This window comes from Rhinoderma darwinii, chromosome 5 (assembly GCF_050947455.1).
Source record: "Rhinoderma darwinii isolate aRhiDar2 chromosome 5, aRhiDar2.hap1, whole genome shotgun sequence".
In the NCBI taxonomy this organism is placed as follows: Eukaryota; Metazoa; Chordata; class Amphibia; order Anura; family Rhinodermatidae; genus Rhinoderma; species Rhinoderma darwinii.
This window is the reverse complement of record NC_134691.1, coordinates 166,858,443-166,885,116: the sequence shown is the minus strand read 5'-3', so window position 1 is coordinate 166,885,116 and position 26,674 is coordinate 166,858,443. Positions and strand designations below refer to the sequence as shown.

Below are 26,674 nucleotides of genomic sequence, written 5' to 3'. Positions count from 1 at the left end.
TTTGGTCCTGCAGAAGCGGAGATAACATCAATCACCGGTAGTATACTACAACTCCCTCCAAACAAGTTTTGATTAATTTGCTTTGTCAAACTGTTCCTCGCTGCCAATGATTGACTATTTCACGTGTCTACTACACAAGTGCCTAACTCACTCTGTGATGCCCCCTGAGCCGGCTATCTTTTCTGAAAAGTGATTTCCTGGTTACTTATTGGCACCCCGAGGGTATTTGAGGAATGTTATCTTTTTGCCTTGCCAATCTATCCACATTGAACATCTCTAAAGCGTAAATCAACTTGCAAGGTAGTGTCCATAGTGCCTTAACCCTTTCATAGATCCCAGAAACGACAAATGACTTTTTGATTTATTTAAGTAGGCGAGAGTAAGCCGTTATTACTGTAAAATGTCATTTACCTTCAGTCTTGGGAAGAAGCATACATTCATAAATGTGTGAACGTATTCCAAGTCCTTGTCGATATAAAGTGCAGCAATAAAAGCTACAGATAAAACACATAGGTTAATACAGAACACACTTTCCCAAAAGGTTATAAAAACAATAATAATAATAATAAAAAAAAAAAAAGTAACATTGAACACATTCTATCAAGGTGGAATTAAGTAGTTGGGGCACTGAGTGGTTATAGATGCTCAAGCCTTAAAAGCGAATGCCACGCAGTTAAGAGAACGGAGCAAGTTGACGAATGGAAAAATGGAACCACTTATACTTTTCTGACAAAGAAATGGATTGTAATATTAAATATTTATGTAAGAGTCACCAATGCACTACTAGTCCAAAAAAAACAAACGGTGTAATTGTTCATTACACAGCACGGTCTAATTCTTTTTATACTATTTGCTTCCACTTCACATGGCGACAGGAGAACATTCTGCTACATGAACCAACATTGCTTTTCCAGTAATAGTTACATGGAAAACGAGAGGTTTTAGCTCTTAGCTCTATACTATAAATGTACAGAAAGACCCCTTTAAAGACATTAATATATAGCCAGCTGCCTGTGTCTACAGTATATCTCAACAACCAGCCCCTCCAACATACAGTAACAGCAACCAGGACCTCGAGAAAGAAGATCACATTAGCATGAAATAAATCTGCTCCACATGGCTGCAATATCCCACTAACCCTAAATATTGTAAAGACATTACAGCCCAAACTAATCTATAAAATAATTAGCTACACAGGGCCGAGGAAATAGATGCATAAAACAACATTAAAGATGCATTACTAGGATTGTCCTGATAGGATTTGATGGAATGTACTGGACTTGATCAAATATTAATAAAAGATGTGGTCTAATGTTCACCAGTGCCGGTTTTCTAAATGCAGGAAGCACAGCAGCCCTATTTTAACAAAGCACGTTGGTTGTTATATTAGATTTGAAAAATGGCCAGGGCACCTCCATAACTTTAACATGCTTAAATGCATTGATAAAAAAAAAAGGAAGGAAGCAGAAGTCCTGGCTTACAGCTGTTATCTATATTATCTAACCAAATCAAAACTATATCTGGTACAACGGAGGTAAAGTCATTACAAAAACAGGCTCTGAGCGCAATTTGGTTTAGGGCGCAGGATAAATTATGTTTGTTGCTTTGCTGAATTTAGCGGTCAATGTAACAAATGTAGAAAAAAAATAAATGTTTTATAGACTTCCAAGTCAGTTTTACAACATTTTACTCTTATTTTTAGAACATTGTATTATTATTATGGTTCACACTTAAGGTAAGAGTTCTGTGAATATAAATAAGGAGACAATTCTAATAAAATCACGTCAACCATTTATTACACCTTGCATAAATTCTCCACTACAACCTAAAAATGCAGGTCTGTCCTCGATCTTCTACCTAACTGATGTCGTACTCAAAGGGATCCATTGGCCTGACATACGGGATGAATACAGCTTCTCTCTCTATGCAGTACAAATTTAGTCACCTTTACTCTACCTTAACAAAATCGTTCATTTGCAGGGTTAATAAATTAAAAATGTATATATTTTATGCCTTCAGACAGACCCTGTTTTACCAGAGTGATCATCTTCTTTCCTTGACATTTCTACCGGTCAACTATACGGGGTGTCGAGCATGAGGGGTCCAAAAAGGTCTCTGACCCTTATTAGGAGACTTTTACTACAAATGATGCATAATATTTGTGGGTCCCGGTTACAAATTTCGCTTTGAGGGTAAATGTTATGCTACTGGAACAGGTATTAGGAACGATATAGCAGCTAAGATAAAGGGTTCTTAATTTTAAAAAACGGTCCTAGAACTTATGATGATCAAACTCGTTATATCTCAGCTTCCTGGACTCTTTGGCATGTAACATGGGGCAAAAAGGGATTGTGAGGTTAACCTTCAAGGTCATGTTCCAGATTTGTAGTATGTTATTCTATTTACGTACATTCAAGCAGGTCAGCTAAGGTCTTGGTCCTGAGGGCCACAGGTCTCTTCGTTTTATCATTTGCGATGGCAAACTCCTGCATACCAAGCTCTTCTGCTACTTTGGCCTGTGTCCGGTTGTTCACCAGTGAACTCCGCAGCAGCTGCAAGATACACAGAGGAGATAATGAGGCGCTAAAAAAAAACACGGCAACACAATCCAAAATCCTGACATCGTAAAAAATGAGACCACTTAAGATCAGCTTTTAGTGTTCTTTAGAGTAGGTATGCATCTTCATAACTCAAGCAAATTCCCTAGCCCCAGCCAAAAGAAAACAACGGAACTAACAAGACTATCATGGGATTTTAAAGTATTAGCATTTCCCCTAATTTATGAACATTTTCTGGCCTAAATTCTGCATTGCTGACTGACTCAGTTTTGCTAAAAACGACTTCTTCAGCACAGATCTCTCATTATTTCTAAAGCCATTCCTTTATTAAATCTGTTCTTCTCAAACTGTCACTCTGAAGGTATTTTAGACAGATTAGGGCACCCAATGTTACATGAAAGATAAATGCTCATTGTGAATAATAAGAACTTTCTTTTATAGATCTTGCCAATGTCAGTCATGTTTGACAGGATTCGGTAATTATAGTTCAAGATAATATTGCTTCTAGACCTCCAATGTGCCAAACTTGTTCATCGCAAGTACTTTATCTGGGTGTAACGTTCATGCATGTGAATTATGTGGCCAAAAAACTAGCTACAGTAATAAAATAGGGACATACTGTAGACAACATTTTATAAAAAGCACTAAAAAAACCTTGCTATTAAAAAATATGGAAAATATGACGATGTCAGACTCTTTACATTCAGATATGATAAAGGATAGAGCTAGATCGAGCTCTGCGTTCAGAATGTAGACTTTTACTATGTAGAATCCTGGAAATCATTGGAGGGATAATTTAGTTAGGCCTCATGCACACGACCGTAAAAACACCCATTATTACGGGTCGTAATTACGACCCGAAATAACGGGCCCATAGACTTCTGTTGGGCACGGGTACCTTCCTGTTTTCTCACGGGAAGGTGCCCGTGCCGTTGAAAAAGATAGAACATGTTCTATTTTTTTCTTTTACGGGCCGTGCTACTATACTTTATAATGAGAGCACGGCTCGGAATAACGGCCGGCTGCCCGTGGCCGGCCATGCTCGTAATTACGAGTCGTTATTACGAGCACGGTCGTGTGCATGGGGCCTTAGTTGGTAACTATGGCATGGGCACGACTAAGACAGGCACTACTTTTAGCATTGATATATTGGACTAGAAAATTAGTATGAGCACTAGTAGGATTGACACTACTGTATGGGGATGGTTATGTGGCTAGCACAATTCTTCATGCATAGTTATATTGATGTATTGGGCTACAAAGTTTGTTTGGGCACTAATAGGAATGACATTCTTCATGCACTGGTATATGGCTGTCACACCTTCATGGGTAATATTGGGACTGCACTAGCATACTGTATAACCGCTGACATTTGGCTGCCAGATTTGTGTGCGTACTAGGGATGTCACGATACCAGAATTTGGACTTCGATACCGATACTTCATTTAGTATTGCGATTTCTATACCAATTCGATACTTTGCCAACAGTAATAAAAACGAAAAAATGTTCTTCCATTTTCTGATGTGAGGTGCGAGGTGTAATGATGAATTGTGCCTCACATTAATAGTAATTAACCCCATCATGTTTCTCAGTCATAATGGGTTAATTCGTAAGGTACATAATGGGGTTAATTATTATTAATGAGGCACATGGAGGTTAAATTCATCACACCTTGTGCCCCACAATAAGTGATAGAAAGCAGTTTTTATTTTATTTTTTTAAAGCGTACACATCGTAAATGATGCAAAAAAAATTGTTGTGCAGGTTATTACGACCGTGCCAATACTGAATATGTGTATTTTATGTATTGAGACTTATTTTAATGTTTATTGTAAAAAAGATGTATGTAGATTTTTTTAAATTTAACATTACTTTATGTTTTTACTTTTTAAAACTTTAATATACTGGCATATATCTATACTACGGTACATTAGCCTGTGTACTGATAGTACACAGGCAGTAGTTAGGACATACCTAAGTATGCTCTAACAACAGGAAATATGGTAGGACAGCCCTGGGGTCCCTCAAAGGACCCTGGGCTGTCTGCCCATAAATGGTATGTCCCTCAATCGCGTCACAGGAATTCCCTTCTCATTTTCTCCTGAATGCTGCAGTCTGCTGTGACCGCAGCATTCACGGGAATAACGGCGGAGATGAGAGGTTTCTCTGCTCTCCGCCAGCGAGGCTGCGGCTGTGTAATACAGCCATTGTCCCGCTCCTGACAGGAAGTGCGCGCGCGGTCAGCACGAGGAGATGTGGCCGGCGCTGCACTAATGAGCAGCGGTTCAGGCACTGAGGACAGAACATGGGTGTGTTTTGTAGTGCGCCCGCCATGTTCTGTCTTCAGTGCCACCGCTCATTAGTGCAGCGCTGGCCGCATCGCATCATCCTGACAGTGCACACTTGTTATCAGGACTCAGGAGCGCGGCAATGACTGTATTACACAGCCGCAGCCCCGCTCTCATACATTCATGGGTTACAATACTGAGCTGTGCAGCCGCACAGCTAAGTATCAAAATACATGAAATAACGGTATCGAAAACATTTGGGGATGCAGAGTATCGAAACAGTATCAAATTTTCGATGCATCGTGCATCCCTAGTGTGTACCAAAAGGATAATGCTGAACGGGCACACATTTATAGCTGGCTCAATTGCATGGCAACTACTAGGACTTACGCGATTTGTATATGTGCTATGATGACTTGAGAGCACACACAGTTGGCACAATGATATTGGCACTGCTATGTAGGAGAACTATTGCAATGACATCCTTTTGTGGCTGGCACTATATTATGGCCCTTTCTACGTGGCTGGTAGAATTTGTGGAGGCCATTATCTTGCCTAAATTCAGGACATCATTCTGGGTTCATCTTGAGGGTGGTTTTGGAGGTGGCCAGGATATTAAACAGCAAGACTAGAGTCAGTCTAAAGCCCTCAGTCTCCTACATTATTGACACGTAGACAATACATAGGAATCACATTTAGAATACATCGACACATGTATGAATCTAAAAAGAAGTAGCTCATCATACCACTTCTTTATGTATCTGTAAAGACAAATGTCCTTCGCAACAAGTTACATTCCAATTCATAAACTGTCCTAAAGTAATGCTAGAAAAGACCATCCGATTTTAACCACGTAGCGATAAACAGGAACGTCTCATTTCCCATCCGATGTATGCAGATAACAACATCCATAAATTTACAACACATCACAAGGTCACAGGCTGGGAGAAAATCAGGAGGAGGAGGTTTATTTTGTCACTTTTGCCGGTTAATCCCAAAATGCAGACCTGGTGGATGACAAGGTCAGCCTCCCGTGCAACAGCAACATAATCCAGCAGAAAGCATATGTTTTAACGGAAGGAAAGAAATCCGAATGTCTCACACGCTCCAAGCAAAGCGTCTCGCTAACAAACAAGAGCATTTGGCTGACAGTAGAATCACAAGCTGTACCAGCGCATTCTCCATTAAATTGCCTTTCGTATAGCAAACATTTAGACAAAGCATGAAAGTGTAAGGGTTTTATTTCATGGCATTTTAGAGCAGGATTTTTGCTATTGTGTTTACTTGAATTGCATCGTATTCATATTTTATGTAATAATTCACAGTCGGACGATTGTGAATTCTAATTTTAACAATGTCCTAATTCACGTCCATCGAAATAACCAAATCCAGCAAGTGGGATTTCTATTAATCCCACTACAAAACCTAAACATATCCGGGGTTATTTATAAAATCTGGAGTGCTGTTGCTAAAACAATAGCAGTGCTGTTCATTGTGAGAAAAAATAAAAGAAAAGATCCTTTTCCTTTGGCTAGGACTAGTGACTGTTTAACCCCTTAATACTGGGCGTATTTTGGTAAAAATAATCAGACAATTTTTTTAGTTATTTTTGTGCTGGTTAAATGGCTATATCTTTTTAGGCTATTAGGCCGGATTCACACGAGCGTGTGCGCGCGCAAAAGGTCCATAACAGCTCCGTGTGTCAGCAGCATATGATGCGTGGCTGCGTGATTTTCGCGCATCCGCCATCATTATGACACTATTTGTATGTTTGTAAACAGAAAAGCACGTGGTGCTTTTCTGTTTTCATTCATAGTTTTGACTACTGTAGCGCACGGCACAAGGAAGTGCTTCCGTGTGCCGTTTTCACACACCCATTGACTTCAATGGGTGCGTGATGCGTGAAAAACTGGAAAATATAGGACATGTCGTGAGTTTTACGCAGCGGACATACGCTGCGTGAAAATCACGGACAGTCTGAACGGCCCCATTGACTAACATAGGTCCGTGCGAGGCGCGTGAAAATCACGCGCGTTGCACGGACGTATTATACGTTCCTCTGAATAAGCCCTTATAGTGAGGTTTGCACGGGGCTTTAAATTTATTTATTTTTTTCACACATCGTATTTGCTTTTCTTTTTTTAAGAAATATTGGGCTAAAAAATTAGCAATGCAAAAAAACTACTTTTTTTTATCACATATATAAGATTAAATAGCTGTTTCTAGGTGGGTTCTCGATGATGGCACAGTGGATTTCTTCATAAAGTCAAAGGAGAAACCCTATTTATCTACGGTTAAATGCTAGTTTCAGTGTTCAACGTGCCCTTTCACTGATAAGAGCTTTTTTGCCTTTTTCTTACCTCACTAATAAATCTAAAACTCTACATACATATCTTCTTGCCTTAACAATTGGAAATCACTAGTAATATTCATGAATGATGCTGCCCAGGTTGATCCACCTCTGCTCAGTCTATACACAATCGCTTTTATAATAACATTTTAAACCCTACCAGCTCTACGCTCAGCTCAGTACATCCTCTCACCTTCATGGCTTCTCCCGCAATGGTCCTATCCAATTGAAATCATCGCTTTTAACCATTATGCTCAGTCCTAACATTCACATTCTAGAAAAACACCGAAGCAGTCCTATCACCTATTTTCAGGACTCCACAAAAAAAAAAAAGACAGGACATGAAGAGGATTCATGAAAAAGTGGCAAGGCAGAAACTCCTACCCAAAAATAACATCAACACTCATCTCTCAGTTGCGGTTTGGAATAATGTTCTATGTACACTTGCCACGAAAATAGAAAACTATATGGACAACACAAGCCCTGTTGTGTCTGGAATACAACAAATGACATTATATAAATCAAGCATGGCGATCCTACCGTGTGAGGATATTTTTGAAAAAACTATTTCCCATATTGATAATGCTTATGACTGCCAATTCTTATACTTTATGAAGGCTCTTATTAAAAGTGACAGATTTACGATCACAAAACCCATAGCGTCACGTGCCTACTCCTGGCACAACTCAACACCACTACATCGCCACTATGCCAGGGAAGAATCTCACAATGCTTGCTTGCCTCCTCTCTTTCCCATCTCTCATTGCTGAAAAAGATAGTGTTATTCTTAGTCTTTTTTCGGGATACAAGTATCCATGTGGGATCCCCTTACACATTCCTGTCATCCATGTGAAGGGTTATAGGACTAGCCAGAGATCAGTCCCTCATCTCCACGGGCCTTAGTGTAGAAGCGAGACGCTTCTGTGGTACATATGTCCTGGACACAACCTTTAATATGCTTTGTGCAATCAAAATATATCTTTCCATCAAGAATTATCTCGGATACATTTCTGTAACTGTACATTGATGGGACCAGACCTCGAATGGATGTCCAATTTCTAAAAGTTAAAGGAATACTAAACATAAAAATTACACATACACAAAAAAATCCCAGCAATTGCTACTCTTCTTTGATCATATTCTCGTCTCATATTGTACTCAAAATCGAGAAATATAGAAAGATTTTTTTTCTATGTCTCCAAATCAGCCATTCCCCCCTCCTGACAATCATGTCTGGCTGTATACACTATAAGCTACTATCTATGTAATATCTATTTATATTCTATCACCTATCTATCTGTCTCCTATCTATCTATTATCTATAACACACATTGATCAATACAATTTCAATCACTCTATATTTGTCATCCATATTTGTAATAAATACACCCGCCATTCCCACTATGTAATACCAAACAAGCCATGTGTCTAGAAATGAAAGGTTGGATGACTATTTAGAAAAGATGTTCACTCATATTGACTGTATCTGAAAATCTACAACAAAGTTACGGTGCGTGCCAGAAACACGGAGGTGCCGTCAGTAAAAATAAGAAAAATTGCAATAATGATGCTTTGGAATGTCTAATATTGAAAATATCAATTTTTAGATCTGATCTCTTCTGCGTAACAAAATGTGGTTCTAATCAGACATCCGCGACACTACACTCTGAAAAATAGACTTACAAATACTAATTTGCTTCGAGCGTATTTCTAATTCTTGATTGGTAGCGCTTGACCATGTTCTTTTTCTATTAATTCTCCTTTTGGAGATGAAAACCAATGCACAGAGACTTGTCTATAATGCCTGTGCTATTACCATTAGCTATGCCTCATTAAAAAAGTGCACAACTTATTTATCACTGCATAAAGTCATTTGCACTAGGAATTATAGATTCTATTTCGGCGACCACCGTAGCAGAATTTCTAAACCCCCTCCCCGCAGATTCCACCATAACAATCTGAGTCCATTCCAATTGTTGGTGCCAGTTTTTAAACTTTTGATGTGTATTCCTAATATGTATTATTTGTATTCTGTATGTATCACATTAAAAATAAATCCTACACAAATCTATGGAGTTGCATAAAACTTAGGACTTCCATTTTCTGACTACAAGTTACAGAAAACAGTATTCCAACGATTTTATTTGTCTGGGACGCACTATATAAGCAGGTTTCTCAGCACTTTAAAATCAATTTTTGGCATAAATTAGTAGAATAGCATAAATAACAAGCTTTTTTTTTAGAAGAGCCTAATAACGTGAAGTTCTTCAATGTGTGGGGCAGGAAGGCCATGGAATAGCCTTATATTATAATCAGAAGTTTATTGAAGATGGATTAAAAAAGGCTACGAAAAACCCCAGGACAATGTCATAAATAGCGCCCACACAAGTAAAGGTAGAACACTATGCCTCCAGATGAAAACACAAAGAAAAGCCTTTATTAGCCTTGACGGTTACAATCAGTAACTTTAATTAAGTTAGCAGCATGCAAACAGGCCGCTACCCCGGTATAAATCAGCTACACAAAGAGCCTTAATGGTCCTATCTGTGAAACAAGCACCGGTGCCACTACGAGCATACAAAGCTGATCACTGATTACATTATTGATTCGTCAAACTGAAGAAACAAAGACCGCATGAGGCATCAAGCTCATAAATCACGATGCCATGCCATTGCAACATATTTTTTTTAAAGCCCCACAAATCTCCTGCAAGGAGCCATGGTGACGGGCTACCTAGTTATTCATCAACAGCAGAATAATTCACTAAACGCCCGACTCCACCTGTGATGCCTGCCTTCTCGGATCGTGATTTATGTGGTTCTCACCGTTAAGTGGCCCTCGTGATGACCAGGGAAATGTATGAATAAATATTCTGAGGCTACCAGCTGCATTATAGAGTCACCCAGGAATTCCATCCTCTGGTTGTGGCCTCTGGAGAGGAAAGAAATAAACATTGATATTTGAAGATCGATTATCACTCTGCGAAGAGTAGATTAATTTAAGGCGTACACATTTTTAGTACAGTTCATTAAATGGTTACATTTTACAACATTAACTTGAGCATGTGGATGTTAGTACTGCTAAATTCCAGTCTTTGTGGCCTAAAATGAGCGAAAAAAATAAATGTAGGTAACAAAGGACAGAGGACCGGTCACTTGTTCTTCTGCATGAAATTATCACATTACATGAGGTCTGGCACTGGCTGAGAACCTCTATTGTATAAAAAAAAAAACAATTAGGTCAGGAACAGTTTTTATTATTGAAAGCCTCTAATGACAATTGGATGATGACCGTAGCTGTCTGGCACCGCAGCTCCTTCAAGCATGATGTTCTGCCAATTCCCAAAATTATTATATACTGAAGCTATGAATTTGCCAGTACGTTCATTTTGTAGTAAATGGGGCCGTATTTGTGAATTAGCTGTGATCAGCAGACAGAAAATGAGGGGTTTGTTCAGCGTGAATAGCACAGTGTGGGACTACAAATGTTGGGTAGTGATATTAGCGGACTGCTTTCACTTTGGGTTTTTCATTCGTAAATGGAAAAAAAGGAGTTTGTTACATCCGCAATACATTTAAATGGTAGAGTTGATCAAATTAAACTGCTGGTTCAAGCATTCTGCATATTGATACACAATGTCATAATATAGGGCTCACCGTTATTAATGACCGGCACTTCAGAGTGTGTGTGTGTATATATATAATTATACACAATGTGGAGTAACCTTGTAAATACATTTTATTATCTTCTACTGGTTCTGAGTTACAACCATATTATACTCCAGAGCTGCATTCAAAGTTCTGCTGGTCATCATTGGAAACAGCCAACAAGTTGACAGATTCATAACCGTTTAGCAGGGCTTCTATAATGCGGCAGGATTATAATAAGACCAGCAATTTTTATCAGATTGGCCAACAATCTGATGTGTAAGGGGCCAACCCAATAGTTCCCAGATGGCAGACATGGGGGGGTGGAAGATCAACAATCTTTTGTCCCTCCCAAGGATACATAGGGGAATTAATCCCCTTATTCAAATGGAGATGAACACCCTGTATGTAAGAAACAGCTGTGGGACAAAGGCTATCTAATGCTTATGGCCGGCATTAGTAAGAAAACATTCTTATAAGGCCTGTTGTTCTCTCTGCTCCCTAGGAATGTATTCTGACCAATGGAAGCACACTGGCCCATTAAAATCATGGAAAGTCTAAGGTCCCTTTTACCCCGGCCAATTATAGGGAAAACAAGCATTAATAAAACACACGTTCCTGATAATTGCCCGGTGTAAACATATATTACTGATAATAGGTCCTTGTGAAAGGAGCAAACGAGCGCCGATCAACGAGATGTCTCGTTGATCGGTGCTCGTTTACACGGTTGTCGTCGGGCTGTGTAATAGGAGTCTGGGGAATCACTGGTCGTGGTCTTTTTTAACAGATGTTATATTAGAAAGTTGATGCACAAGTTATGTTTGACTCTCTTACATCTATTAAATCCAAAAGTTAACCTTTTAAGTTTATGGTTTTAAGTTACTGACTTGCGGTTATTAGGTCTGACTCACATATCATCAGGCAAGCATTTAAATAAAATCTAGAAGTGGACATGTTCCCAGTACACACATTTGTAAATGCTAAAATACAACTTGGCAGCTCCAGTTTCAGAATCTGTAGTGCTTTAATATACATTTTCAGAGACTCGAGATTTGCGGTGGGTTCCAAAACACACACACGTAAAATTACTGGTTTCATTCATAGGAAAAATTTGAATAACTAGAGATTCAAACACAATTCCTGTAAAGTCATAACGTCAGCCACATTCTTCAGCTGATCTTTTCTTACAGATGGAAGTGCGTTTTATTTTAAAACGTATTCAGCAGAACACACGCTAGTATTACGAATTTACTAACTGCCTTTTGTCAGTGCACAGCAAGCTAAAGATTTGGCACTTGAAGTTACAACTGTATTATTAAGCAAATTATAGCGTGGGGGGGGGGGGTTGAAATTACATTTACTGATGGAAATTCTATATACTCTATTAAGAATGCCCATGACCTACAGACACTGGCAGAGCTGGTCGTAGAGGTCCAGTCCCTCGTAAGATGCTGGATCACTACTACTGTACATACTATACTGCTATATACTTTCCTAGCAAATATACGTTTGTAAATGTTGCCTACCTAGAAGGTTACTATTCTCCCAGCTTTATGTAAATAAAGCCAAATCACAAAATTAATGAAAACTATAAAAAAAAAAATGAAAAGTAAAAATGTTGACACTCAGCAGCTCTCAAGACCGGGGGCAGCAGGTTCTCTTTGAAAACCTGGGTTCATGTAAAAGAGCTAGATGGACGCTGCTGTTTACTAAAAATACCAAAGGCAAAAAGTGAAGAAGTTCCATATAGGAAACGAATACGTTTTCAGCTCACGTTTCCAGTGCAAGATAGAAACTCAAATGAGTGATTTCCCCGGTTGCCCTGAGCAACTCCTCCACTTTTTGGTTGCACGCCCAAAGTAAGTTACATAAAGAAATTCTTACATGCCCCAAGACCAATTGAAGGGCTGAAATGAGGTGCAAACTATATGTAATACAGCCCCCTAGTGTTAGCGGAGCCCAAGCCTCCTAACATCAGGCAGGAAAGCAATGCACAATATTGTATGAATTACCGGCAGCTATAGCGCTCATCTGTACCAAGTTTGTGCACCTGCTAAAAGATGATAACATGGTCAGGACATGGGGTGAGGACCACGGGAAGGCAGGGAAAATGAAAAACTAATCATGGCTTAAGTTGACTTATGTATTAGCCTGATCTATAGACATTTTATTTTCCTGTGGAGTATAATTTGAAATTCCTTGACGAGACAATGTTGATATCCTGGGGCAGATCGCTACAATGTGTCAGAGCTCATACAACTGAATTTCTGTCACTTAATAACAAATAAGTGTCTCTATGGGACTAATGATTAAAAAAATGGATTGTTTGACACTGTAAATCGTTTATCCTGTTAGCATGGAAAATAAAACTTATGGTGAAACAAAGTTATACTAATACTAATTACCCCAAAGATTCTGTAGGGAAACAATACACTTGTGGGGGAAAGAATAGTTCGTTGGACTATGCAGGGTTAATCTTCCCTTGAATAATAGTATAAATAACCTTTAAAGATAGTGTCAAAACTGGACTGTAACCTTTGTAACACTGGCAAGTACATTTCACCCCCCCCCCCGCTCCCGTTCATTCCGTACTTTGCTGCACGTTCTATCCACGTTTGCATTGACTATTTTTCACTGTTCTCAACACAAAATATGGTACTTGCTCTATATGTCTCAGCCGAATGACAGATAAAGAGATCATATTCTTTGCTTACAAGGTCAGATGGTTAAATCCCACTGTTCTCAAGGTGAATGCTCGAGCCAGAAGTCGTATGTGTGTAAACAGAACTCCAATCGCGTCTTCAAAATTTGTCAGCTTCTTTAGAACCGGTGATGTCTCAATCAATTGTCGATCAGTGTTAGCCTCTTGCAGCTGAAAAGAGATGAGAATGAAGGTTCTTCGCAATATTAGGGGACTGCTGAAATGTAAATGCATGGCTTCTGCTGCTGTAACATAAAGCGAACATGCTTACATTACACAAAATAGCAATGAACTGATAAATCTATTTCAGTGTTGACTGCGTTATCAATGTCAGACAACGGAGATGATCAAATGCCTTCCGCTGCCTATCCAACCTTCCAGTGGATCACATTTCATTGCTTATTTGCTTATCATATCCTTATCATAAAAAGGGTCCCTATTAAGAATGAGATGACGCCCTGCTAGGCGCACTGCTCTTTTTTGCATAGACCGTTATCATATTCACCCAGCAAGTTTATGTTACTGCATCCAAACAGTATGCAAAATGAAAAAACAAAAATGAAATATCATGTTTACATCTCAAAATGAATTAGACTTACAGATGTAGCCAAGTTTATCTGGACTCTGATAACATGCTGCAGCGTGACATAACACAGCAAGTCATTGTAAGGCCGGATTCACACAAGCGTGTGCGTTTTGCCCATGCAAAAGGTCCGTGTGGCATCAGCATATGGTGCGCAGCTGCGTGATTTTCACGCAGCCGGCATCATGGTGACACTCTGGTTTTAGGTTTACAAACAGAAAAGCATGTGGTGCTTTTGGGTTTTCATTCATAGATTTTACTACTGTAGCGCGCATCCAAGTGCCAAGCGCGATTTGCACGCACTTATGGACTTCAATGGGTGCGTGCAGCGCGAAACATGGGCAAATATAGGACATGTCATGAGTTTTACACAGCGCACGTACGCTGCGGGAAATTCACTGACAGTCTGAACGGCCCCATTCATTAACATTGGTCAGTGCGACGTGCGTGAAAATCACGTGCGTAGCATGGACGTATTATACGTTCGTGTGAATAAGGCCTAAGAGTCAAGTTAAAGTTTCTTGACACTGCATTTAGTGCGTTAAAAGTCAACATAAAGATGGCTACATCTGTATATTGAAATAAAATACAAAAATGAATTGGCAATCAGCAAGATAAATAATTCAAACAAAAAAAAATGCAAACATGTTTATAAAAACAAGTGACATTTTACCTTCAAATCCATAATGGGAAAAAGATTAAAAGGCACGTTAATCCATAATATGCTTATACTAGAGATTATCGATTTAAGTACATACAGCAACCAAGAAAATGGAACATTCACATTATTTTTATCCGTTACCTTTAGTCAACATATAAAGACATTTAAATAAAATAGAAATGGTAACTTCAAATATTTGTACAGTGTCCACACAAATGCACCTATTTAGATGCCTCATTTGGTTATTACCATGAGATCACTGTTTATACAGGTACGGATGTAGCCATCTTTAACTTGAATCTGATAACTTGCTGCAGCGTGCAATCACACAACAAAAGCCATTGAAAAAGTTGAGTTAACCCCTTAATGACCAGCCTATTTGAAACCTTAATGAACAAGGTATTTTTTCTGTCGTCACATTCCAAGAGCTATAACTTTTTTTATTTTTGCGTCGACATAGCTGTATAAGGTCTTGTTTTTTGCGGGACAAGTTGTATTTTTTAATAGCACCATTTTATTTATTGAGTAACTGTTATTAACTTTTTATTGGGGGGGGGGGGGGGGGGAGGAATAGAAAAAAACCGGAAATTTTGCCACTCTTTTTTGCGTCCTAAATCTACGCCATTTACCGTGTGATATAAATAACACAATAACTTTATTCAGCGGGTTGTTGCGATTGTAACAATACCAAATTTGTATAGTTTTTGTATGTTTTACTACTTTTACACAGTAAAAACGCATTTTTTTCAAAATTATTTGTTTTTGTGTCTCCATATTTGAAGAGTCATAACTTTTTTATTGTTCAACTGATGCAGTTGTAGAAGGGCTTTTTTTTTATGCGTGACGACTTATAGTTTTTATTGGTACCATTTTGGAGTAGATGCGATTTTTGGATCACTTTTTATCAAATTTTTTTTCATGTCAGGATTCACAGAAAACAGCAATTTTCCCATGGTTTTTTATTACATTTTTTACGGCGTTCACCGTGCTGGTTAAATAACGTAATAGCTTTATAGTCGGGGTCGTTACGGACGTGGCGATACCAAATATGCGGAACTTTTTTACTTTATTTTGTTTTTTAATAGTAAAGCAGTTTGTAAGGGGAAAAAGTGGGTTTTTCATATTTTTTTTAAATTAGATTTATTCAACTTTTTTTTCACTTTTTTTTACTAGTCCCACTAGGGGACTTTAATATGCGATCATCCAATCGCTATTATAATACACTGCAATACTTTTGTATTGCAGTGTATTACTGCCTGTCTGTTTAAAACGGACAGGCATCTGCTAGGACATGCCTCCGGCATGACCTAGCAGGCATGCACTACAGGCAGACCTGGGGCCCTTTATTAGGCCCCCGGCTGCCATCGGAAACACAGACACTCGGCGATCTTATCGCCGGGTGTTAGTGGGATGAGAGGGAGCTCCCTCCCTCTCTCCAAAACAACTCGCATCGGAGGGGTTAAATGGGTGAGATCGATACTTATATCGATTTCACAGGTTCGAGCAGGCACGCCCCCAGCTCTCAACTACCTCTGGCAGCTGAGAGCAGGGAGAGTTGACAGCTCCCTGCTCTGTTTATTTATTCTGATGCAGTCCCGTAAAAAGGCTTATGCATCAGAATAAAGCCCATTAGTGGCCGCCGTGAAAAGGCGTATTAACGGCCACTAATGGGTTAAGGGATCTTGCCACTGTTTATTTAATGCGTTAAAAGTCAAGATAAAGACGTCTACATCTGTAGTTAAAATAGGCCCCATAGAATATTCAGCAGGAATATTTAGTATAGGATTGAGGAAATAAAGCTTGTAGGTATATAGTCAATTGTCATCTACAAAGAAATACACCTTTTATTAAGAGGTTAATGAGACACATAGCCCATAAACTTCACTATGTCAAGATTTAGAGAAAAACCCCAATAAAATTTTGTAATTTTCCTTCATTAAATGGGTACAGATGCTGTATATGTCACCCTGTGCAAGAGGTATATGTTATGGCTGCACCTAATCTTCCTTCTTTTTGTTTGGACCCATTGCGTATTTCATTTTAGTGAACCCCGACATTTGGGAACTTGGGAATATTTATGAGAGAATGGTCTCCATTCAGACTATATGATATTATACTTAGCGAACCCAGCTAAGGCCTCCCGAATTTGTAAACTACTTTGGCCTGCACTCATGTCGGACTATAAATTGGAGCAAATTGTATCATGCCAACTGACCTTTTCTTCGGTAGGTAAGCAAGATAAAGGTATTGTTTAAGGTTAGAAAAATGTACAGAGGAAGAGAAAGGAGTTGTTCCAGCGCTGTATGAAGTGGTTAAAATGGAAGCAGGTTTCCAAGTTTAATTAAATTCAATTAAAATAGTCCAGAAGAATAGTCCAATGTGAGGGTAAGCGGGCGGTGATGTCCTCAAAAGCCTACGCGTTTCGGATGCTCCTGCATCCTTAGTCTTGGCTGTGGTGTCTGTGTCTCTGTCTAGGAGGAGGCCCCCTGGCCTACCATCTATCACAGGTCCCTGGCCACTGACAAGGTAGCTGGTTACCGGAAACAGCCGAGCATGTTTACCAGATCTTGGGATCCACGTATCTTGCAGTTTCTGTAACTCCCATTCTCTAGGAGTTTCAGAAACGGTGTAGCAAAAAGCACAGGGACGTTTCTGGAAAATCCGGCACCTCGGCAGATAGTGGCTGGGGACCAACGACAGTCAGAATGTAGGACGGGGGCTCAGGGTTTCCGGTTCTAAAGACAGTTCTACAGAGGTGTTACCCGCATTGATCAGACATTTATGGCATATCCAGGGGATACGCCATAAATGTCCGAGATGGGATTATTAACATCTGATAATCTTATGGCATATCGCTAGTATATGATATAACATTATAATCAATGGACGTTCGGCCTCTGGGACCCCACTGATCCGGATAACAATGTGAGCAGGAGTGCTTCTCCGCAAAAAAGTGCAACATAGCTCCATTCAAATGTACAGGGCTGTGTGGTAGTTCCATGAATAGTCGAAGGCTGGGCACCTTGCTGTACTTAGAAAGGTATTCAGCAATAAGAAAATATGATGCTCCGCTATACATTTACCATGGCAACCCAGATGAATACCATAAGATTCTGCATAGATGAATACAACAAAAACTAGATTCTGATCTATCAGAAAGTATTTCCTAAGGTGATTTTTCACGGGCAGATTTTTGCCTAGTAACAAGCAGTGATCGACAATAACAGAATATCGAGCGGAGCTTGTTTGCACCATGTATGATCGGAATGTATGGAGAACGACGCTCGTTCATTCCCATACACGTTGCATCTTGTCGGCAGCACATTCTTTGTTTACATGGGGAGATATGTTGCCAACAAGTGACCATTTTTTGGGATGCATAAAAGATGCAATGAGCCGACAAACGAGCGCGTGTTCGTTTGTTGGCTAATCGCTGCCCTGTTTCCAATGACCGCGAATGAGCGTTCGCATTAGCGCTTGTTTGCCCTATAATTGGCCTGTTTGAAAAGGCCTTTGCTTTTATACGGATTCACCAAACGATTACTCCAAGATAGATCATATCAGATCCTAATTTTTACATCTTAAGATCAATTCTTTTATATGGTTTCCAGCACAAGAACTTCACAAGTGAGTCTACCACAAAAAAAGGTAATTTTATGCAAAAACCCATGCAATAAATATATATATATATATATATATATATATATACACAAAAAGAAAATTCAGCAGCACTCCAATGATCAAGGTGAAAAAAAGGTGAAATTTATTATGCCAACATGGCAATGCAACGTTTCCGTCCCACCTTGGGACCTTTCTCAAGCATAGTGATACATACAAGTTCAGTGCTTTATATAGTGTGTATACAATCAGTGTCATCAATCTCATTAGAATAATGAGGTTGATATATACATCTCAAAATAACGTGATACAGCAAAGAAAGAGTATCGAAGTGACATAAATCGATACAAATAGTGAAAACAATACGATGATGTTAAAAACAACATAAAACATACATTTCTGATGCAAGAAATTACAACATTCCTTAAATCACAATATTCACCAGCTGGGTGAGATTCGGAGACTGCACGACCACTTAACCAATCAGAACGCCGGTATTGTTGTAAGACGTATAACACTTGTCATTCACAGCCGGTATCTGTCCGGCTCCACTGCGCATGCGTCGGATCAGTCCGGACCGGATATGACATCTCGCTATAGTAACTAGGATACCGATCGTTAGTAAACAAAGTCCTCTTAGCATTCAATTATATGTGGTCGATCCGTATAACCCGGAAATGACACATCGCTTCAGGAGTTAAACATATCGATCCTCCGAAAAGGCATTGCATACAATACAGATAAGAAATATAATTTAGCTAAAAAAAGACTATTTTTGCTCATCTTGTCTTTACACAGCACCAACAGGGTAAATATACCCAAATGTTATACCTGCATGGGAATAGGCAGATTTACCGCACATCATAATTAGAGTGACAAAAGCTCATTCATAGTAATATATAAATAGACCAGTAGAATCCACACGAGGAAGACGGGATCCCGATCACATTCCGTGGGCGGCGGTCTCCGTCATTCAGGTTCGTGGAAAGAAACGCACACAACATCGTGTACGCGGTCCCAACCATATCACCTATAACACGTGTAACGGACTCACTATATTTAAAATAATAAAAATAAAAAAGAGGGAAAAGATGTGCCGTAAATATCACCCAGCCATGGGAAAGAAAGAAACTAATAAAATAATCAAATTTGCTGAGAAACAGACACATTGAGCAAGAGAACATTTCAACTACTTTTCCATCGCAGATATAGCTAATATTGGTTATCGTAATATCAATAAAGTTGATCTGAAGTGGTCCTGCAGTCCCATGTTTATCTATAATAGAAGAATTTTTATTAAAAAACATGTCAAAAATTTATGTATCACATATATTCTTTTTAAAGAGGAGAACATCACCAGAAGTCAAGACACAACAGAAGGTAACGGTCTCAGGAAGCAACTCTGGCTACATTAAATTCAACGTTAAGACCATTAGGTCGCAAGGTATTCAATTGGAAGATCCATTGAAGTTCACATTTATGTAGTGCCCTATGTCGATCACCACCCTTATAGGATACAGGGATATGGTCAAGGATCATAAATTTCAGATCTTTTTCAGTATGACCATGATCAGTAAAATGTTTTGCAACAGGTAAGTCACATTTCTTTTTTCTTATTGAGTACCGATGGTTATTCAACCTTGTTTTAAAATCACATGTAGTTTCCCCTACATACAATAAATAGCAGGGGCACCAAAGTACATAAATAACCCAGTCTGTATCACAGGTTACATGGTGTTTAATTTTAAATAACTTATGTGTCACAGGATGGTCAAAAGTATTACCCCTCTGCATAAGATTGCAATTGATGCATCTATGGCATGGGGGAATTCATTATGTCTCTCCTAGAACTTATTTTGACTAATAATTACTTCATGTTCAATGACAAATTTTACATTCAATTAAAGGGGACGGCGATGGGGTCCAATATGGCCCCCACCTACGCTAATATTTTCATGGACATGATGGAGGAGACATGCGTCTATGTGTCCCACCACTTCACCCATGTACTGGGGTGGTGGAGATACATAGACGATGTCTTCCTCATCTGGACGGATACTGTAGCAAACTTGGAGTCTTTTCACCAGTTCCTGAATCAGATTGATCAAAATATCCAATTTACTATGACCTATTCCAATGAAATGGTACAGTTTTTGGATGTCAATGTAATACTGAGGGACAATGTCCTAACTACCAGGCTATATACGAAAGATACAGATCGTAATACCCTTTTACAGTTTGAGAGCTGTCACCCTAAGAACATGATTCGGTCTTTGCCATTGAGTCAGATGATGAGAGCAAAACGGATTGTGGATGATCCGAATGATTTAGATACGTCCCTAGACCTCATGATCTCTAATTTTGCACAAAGGGGATACCCTAAACATTTATTATATACTCACAAAATGAAGATCAAGAGTATTCCGAGGGAAACATTGACTAAACCGTGTAAGCACATTAAAAGCAAAAGATTACCATTTATATCTACATATAATGTGTTGAGTGGCAGTATATCCAGCATTTTGAATAGACATTGGCCTATTATCAAAAATAGCTATAACCATATTTGTGAACTAAACAATCCGCCCTTAATGTCTTACCGTAGATCTAAGAATCTTCGGGACAATCTTGTTAGAACCAGAGTTGGTGAACAACAGCTAAAAGGGACACAAACGTTATTAAAGTCTTTAAGACCAGGAAATTTCCCATGCCATAGATGCATCAATTGCAATCTTATGCAGAGGGGTAATACTTTTGACCATCCTGTGACACATAAGTTATTTAAAATTAAACACCATGTAACCTGTGATACAGACTGGGTTATTTATGTACTTTGGTGCCCCTGCTATTTATTGTATGTAGGGGAAACTACATGTGATTTTAAAACAAGGTTGAATAACCATCGGTACTCAATAAGAAAAAAGAAATGTGACTTACCTGTTGCAAAACATTTTACTGATCATGGTCATACTGAAAAAGATCTGAAATTTATGATCCTTGACCATATCCCTGTATCCTATAAGGGTGGTGATCGACATAGGGCACTACATAAATGTGAACTTCAATGGATCTTCCAATTGAATACCTTGCGACCTAATGGTCTTAACGTTGAATTTAATGTAGCCAGAGTTGCTTCCTGAGACCGTTACCTTCTGTTGTGTCTTGACTTCTGGTGATGTTCTCCTCTTTAAAAAGAATATATGTGATACATAAATTTTTGACATGTTTTTTAATAAAAATTCTTCTATTATAGATAAACATGGGACTGCAGGACCACTTCAGATCAACTTTATTGATATTACGATAACCAATATTAGCTATATCTGCGATGGAAAAGTAGTTGAAATGTTCTCTTGCTCAATGTGTCTGTTTCTCAGCAAATTTGATATTTTATTAGTTTCTTTCTTTCCCATGGCTGGGTGATATTTATGGCACATCTTTTCCCTCTTTTTTATTTTTATTATTTTAAATATAGTGAGTCCGTTACACGTGTTATAGGTGATATGGTTGGGACCGCGTACACGATGTTGTGTGCGTTTCTTTCCACGAACCTGAATGACGGAGACCGCCGCCCACGGAATGTGATCGGGATCCCGTCTTCCTCGTGTGGATTCTACTGGTCTATTTATATATTACTATGAATGAGCTTTTGTCACTCTAATTATGATGTGCGGTAAATCTGCCTATTCCCATGCAGGTATAACATTTGGGTATATTTACCCTGTTGGTGCTGTGTAAAGACAAGATGAGCAAAAATAGTCTTTTTTTAGCTAAATTATATTTCTTATCTGTATTGTATGCAATGCCTTTTCGGAGGATCGATATGTTTAACTCCTGAAGCGATGTGTCATTTCCGGGTTATACGGATCGACCACATATAATTGAATGCTAAGAGGACTTTGTTTACTAACGATCGGTATCCTAGTTACTATAGCGAGATGTCATATCCGGTCCGGACTGATCCGACGCATGCGCAGTGGAGCCGGACAGATACCGGCTGTGAATGACAAGTGTTATACGTCTTACAACAATACCGGCGTTCTGATTGGTTAAGTGGTCGTGCAGTCTCCGAATCTCACCCAGCTGGTGAATATTGTGATTTAAGGAATGTTGTAATTTCTTGCATCAGAAATGTATGTTTTATGTTGTTTTTAACATCATCGTATTGTTTTCACTATTTGTATCGATTTATGTCACTTCGATACTCTTTCTTTGCTGTATCACGTTATTTTGAGATGTATATATCAACCTCATTATTCTAATGAGATTGATGACACTGATTGTATACACACTATATAAAGCACTGAACTTGTATGTATCACTATGCTTGAGAAAGGTCCCAAGGTGGGACGGAAACGTTGCATTGCCATGTTGGCATAATAAATTTCACCTTTTTTTCACCTTGATCATTGGAGTGCTGCTGAATTTTCTTTTTGGATATACGTATGGTCTTTGGATCGGGACTATCAGCTGGCACCCTTCATTACTGGAACCTATACACTGAATTAGAGTGCTGCCGTTTTTTCTACTGGTGTATATATATATATATATATATATATACACACACAATATATATATATATATATATATATATATATATATATACACACACACACACACACACACACACACACACGTGGAGTGTCCACTGTTACTCTATTTTTATTATTATTTTTCAGGTTTTTTTTCTCTCTTATTGCCTGACCTGGTGGATATACAGATGTAGCATTCGTTATGTTGACTGGCTTAACACACTAGCCCGACAAAGTAACTTGCTGTGGTTCGTTTAAGAATCACATCGTAACGCGTTGCTAGCTTTCTGCATTTAAAAAAAAAGGTTTGTAACCTGTAATATCCTGAATCCACCATGTGACTTTTTCAGCCATTCAGAACATTTGACTGGTGGATATATAATCAATCGACAGAACCCAAAAATGGCCTACTATAATTAGAGGGAAGCAGGCACGCACCAGGCTGATTTTTTATAGATGGCGCCGGCTTTGCTATATACATCGGTCGCACTATTGCAGTAATGTACTATACATGTACAGTACTGAATGTGAGCAGACCCAAACAAAAAAGCATTACAGCCCACTGTCAAAAGGAGCCAATAGTGGATCCACTACTTGTCCGCAGAATTGGCTCCGCTACCCGTTTGACCAGGTCTTCTGTTCCCCATGGTACCAACTATTCATAAAAAAGCTATTAATACCACTTGTAAACCGATGAACTATCACTGACTCTTTCCTTATGTAATACCCCTTCTAACCCGCTATAGAGAGAAGCGCCGGCGGCAATACTATTCCTACACTGACAATTTGCCTATCCCCCCCCATTCTAACCCACTATACAGAGAAGCGCCGGCGGCCATACTATTCATACACTGACTGTTTCAGACACGTCATAGACGCGCTAAATTTTTATCCTAGCGCGCCAAAAGTCAATATAACGAAGGCTACATCCTCAGATCTCTGCTCTTTATGTTTGAATGCCACTGCACTTTTAGGACTGTAAACTATTCTGTGCTCTATTTGATATGAGCTATGTTGCTATATCATGCAAGGAGCAACAGTACTCTCATTTGCATTGTGTACAGGAATAAAAATCATCACAGAATAGACACATATACAAAATGCCCATAGAGTAAAAAGGGGTATTCCGGCAGATAACATTGATCACCTATCCACTGCTTCATCCACTGGGGCCCCCATCGTTCACTCGTACGAGCAACCCCCATACCCATGTCCACTGAATGGATTTTAATATGATTAGAAACTAGACACTTGTGCAGATTTGGAAATTCATCTGTTCCAAATAGTCATTATCAGCGTAACAGAAAAGTCTACCTATAGTTTAAAATAAAAATAAAAATAGTCTTACATGCAATAGATACATGTTAGAAGTTTACATTGATGGGGAAATCGCTAAGACTAAGGAGCCCCCAGTGCTTTTCAGGACATCTCCGAATCTCTGAGCCAATGCGGTCATAGGAATCAATGTAATAGTAATGTGAATGCGTGAATTTAGTAGGTACTTCTGATTGAGCAATTCCATATAATGTATTGAAGGTATACAAATGACAAACATGCATGCCCCCCCTTAAATGCAATATGTGCTATTCAATGCATTTTAATAATTTGTAGCCTCTGTGAATTGAGCGTATCTGATAGAAAAACTACAGTACACAAGAAACGGTTCTATAATCAATTGAGTGTTTCATGTTCAATCTTTTGGATTGAATCTGACATTCGACTAAAAAAAAAACCCAAAAAACAAGCCAAACAGAAAAGTTAATATTAAATATTAATAATAAAATGTTTCAACAGTATGCAAAACTGTTCTGCGTCTGTTGTTTTAGATTAAGGCTTCTTTTAAACAATGGCTTGCTCACATCATAAAAAATAAAATATGACATATTCGCCCGAAGCTAAATAAAAAAAGTCACTAAAATAAATGTTCTCGCGGGACAGAAAAGAAATTGGCTCATGTTTGTTGGAGGCAGAGTTAATTCCAGTTGTTTGGTTTACACACTTCAGAGGATGATATATATATGTATACGGCACACAGCTTGTTAATAAATCCAGCGCTGGTATCATGAATGTCACGGGAAGAAATCAAAGAGAAGCAGCAAATAAATAAAAAGCAATAAATGCTACTATATATATTACAATAAGAAGAGCAATTACTTACTTGAAGTGGGTGTAGTGGATAATTAAGCCACACGTCCCGCAGGTCCTGTAGATGTTGAAAAATGTCATTAATGCTCTAGGCAATCATTTAGCAAATTCCACAGCACTAAATAAAATGTCATTACTTGAAATACGCAACTATTTTAGATGCTGACTCGGCTCATGGAAAATCCAATACTGCCTGCAAATTAATTTGAAAATAAAAAGCTTATACACAACTGACATTGCCTCTAGCTCCTACAGTGGAGAAAAGGGGAACTTCACCAAATGAACCCGGGGATAATAATTAGGGCCAGAAAAAATAAAATGACCAGACACCATGGGTATTAGAAACTGTACTTAAACATGATGTATGAGAAGATGCAGAGCCGAACAAATTCTTCCACAGGATTACAATGATTTTCTTTTCAAAGACAAAATATACATGTAATTATCAAATAATATGGAAATCTAGCACTGTATATTTATGAGAATATCTCGACATTTCAAGTGTGATGAAAGTGGATACATTCATTATTCTAAGGGGGAGTTCACACAGAGTTTTTTGACGCGGAAATCGCGTCGGAAAATGCGCAAAAAAAGTCTCAAAACGTCTCCCATTGATGTCAATAGAAGGCGGAGACTGTTTTTCCCCGTGAGCGGTAAAAACCGCACGTGGGAAAAAGAAGCGACATGCCCTATCTTCAGGCGTTTACGTCTCTGACCTCCCATAGACATCAATGGTAGGCAGAAAAACATTTGTCGTGGCGCTCAATGGTCGCGCGTGAAAAACGCAGCAAACGGCGTGCTGGCAGGTCAAAATCTGGCTCAAAATTTCAGACGGAATTTTGAGGCAGATTTTTCTATTTGCAAAAAACTCAGTGTGAACAGGGCTTTAAAATTAAGGAGAGAGGAAATCAACCTCTGCAATCAGATGGTTTTGTCCAACCTACCATCCATGAGTATGCATATTTAACATTAAAGCATACCAATGATATCAATATAAAAATTATTTTGCTTATGTTATGAAGGGGACATGAATGGAGGAAGAGGACCCATTGTCTTACTTATTATACAGATGCTTGAATTTGGTTAATGACTTAAATTTCTCACTAAACCATTTCAACACAATATCGCGACATGCTATCAAAATCCTTGACAGGCCACAATTCACATCACAATCAATAGGTGGCCACACAGACACTCAGATATCTCATGGCAGAGTATCATGAAATCATGTCTTTCTTTTTTAAAGCTGGTCATCTTGCGTCACACTTCCCTTGATATGTTTGAGATAAGAGGAAAGGTAAGGAAGGACACATCTGTATGTCTGGTTCAGGTTCACTAGAGAAAGTTGACCCTCAGGCCGATTTTCTCCTTCCTTGCTTTCTGGGAAAGGAAAAGCCTGGACATTCAAGGAACCCACAGTAGCTGCAGGCCTGCTTCAATGGTTAGTACACTCTTGTGTTTCAATAATAAATAAAATAAATGACCACTTTCTAATAAAATACGCATAAATCAGAATACCACTTTTCAACCACTACAAACTGAAAATCAGACCTCTCCATGTAGGTTTTTAACCATAGGTCTACAGTGAAG

At 38.8% G+C, this 26,674-nt stretch overlaps 1 protein-coding gene across 1 annotated transcript in view; it reads right to left on the bottom strand.

The window, feature by feature from the left end:
* DROSHA (drosha ribonuclease III) overlaps positions 1 to 26,674 on the bottom strand; it is a 270,019-nt gene that overhangs the window by 5,841 nt on the left and 237,504 nt on the right. The window contains exons 24-28 of the mRNA XM_075826743.1: positions 25,098 to 25,142; positions 13,559 to 13,716; positions 10,023 to 10,128; positions 2,411 to 2,552; positions 412 to 494 (exon numbers count right to left, since the gene is read on the bottom strand). Coding sequence (XP_075682858.1) covers positions 412 to 494; positions 2,411 to 2,552; positions 10,023 to 10,128; positions 13,559 to 13,716; positions 25,098 to 25,142 — 534 coding nt within the window. The remainder of the gene's footprint in view (positions 1 to 411; positions 495 to 2,410; positions 2,553 to 10,022; positions 10,129 to 13,558; positions 13,717 to 25,097; positions 25,143 to 26,674) is intronic.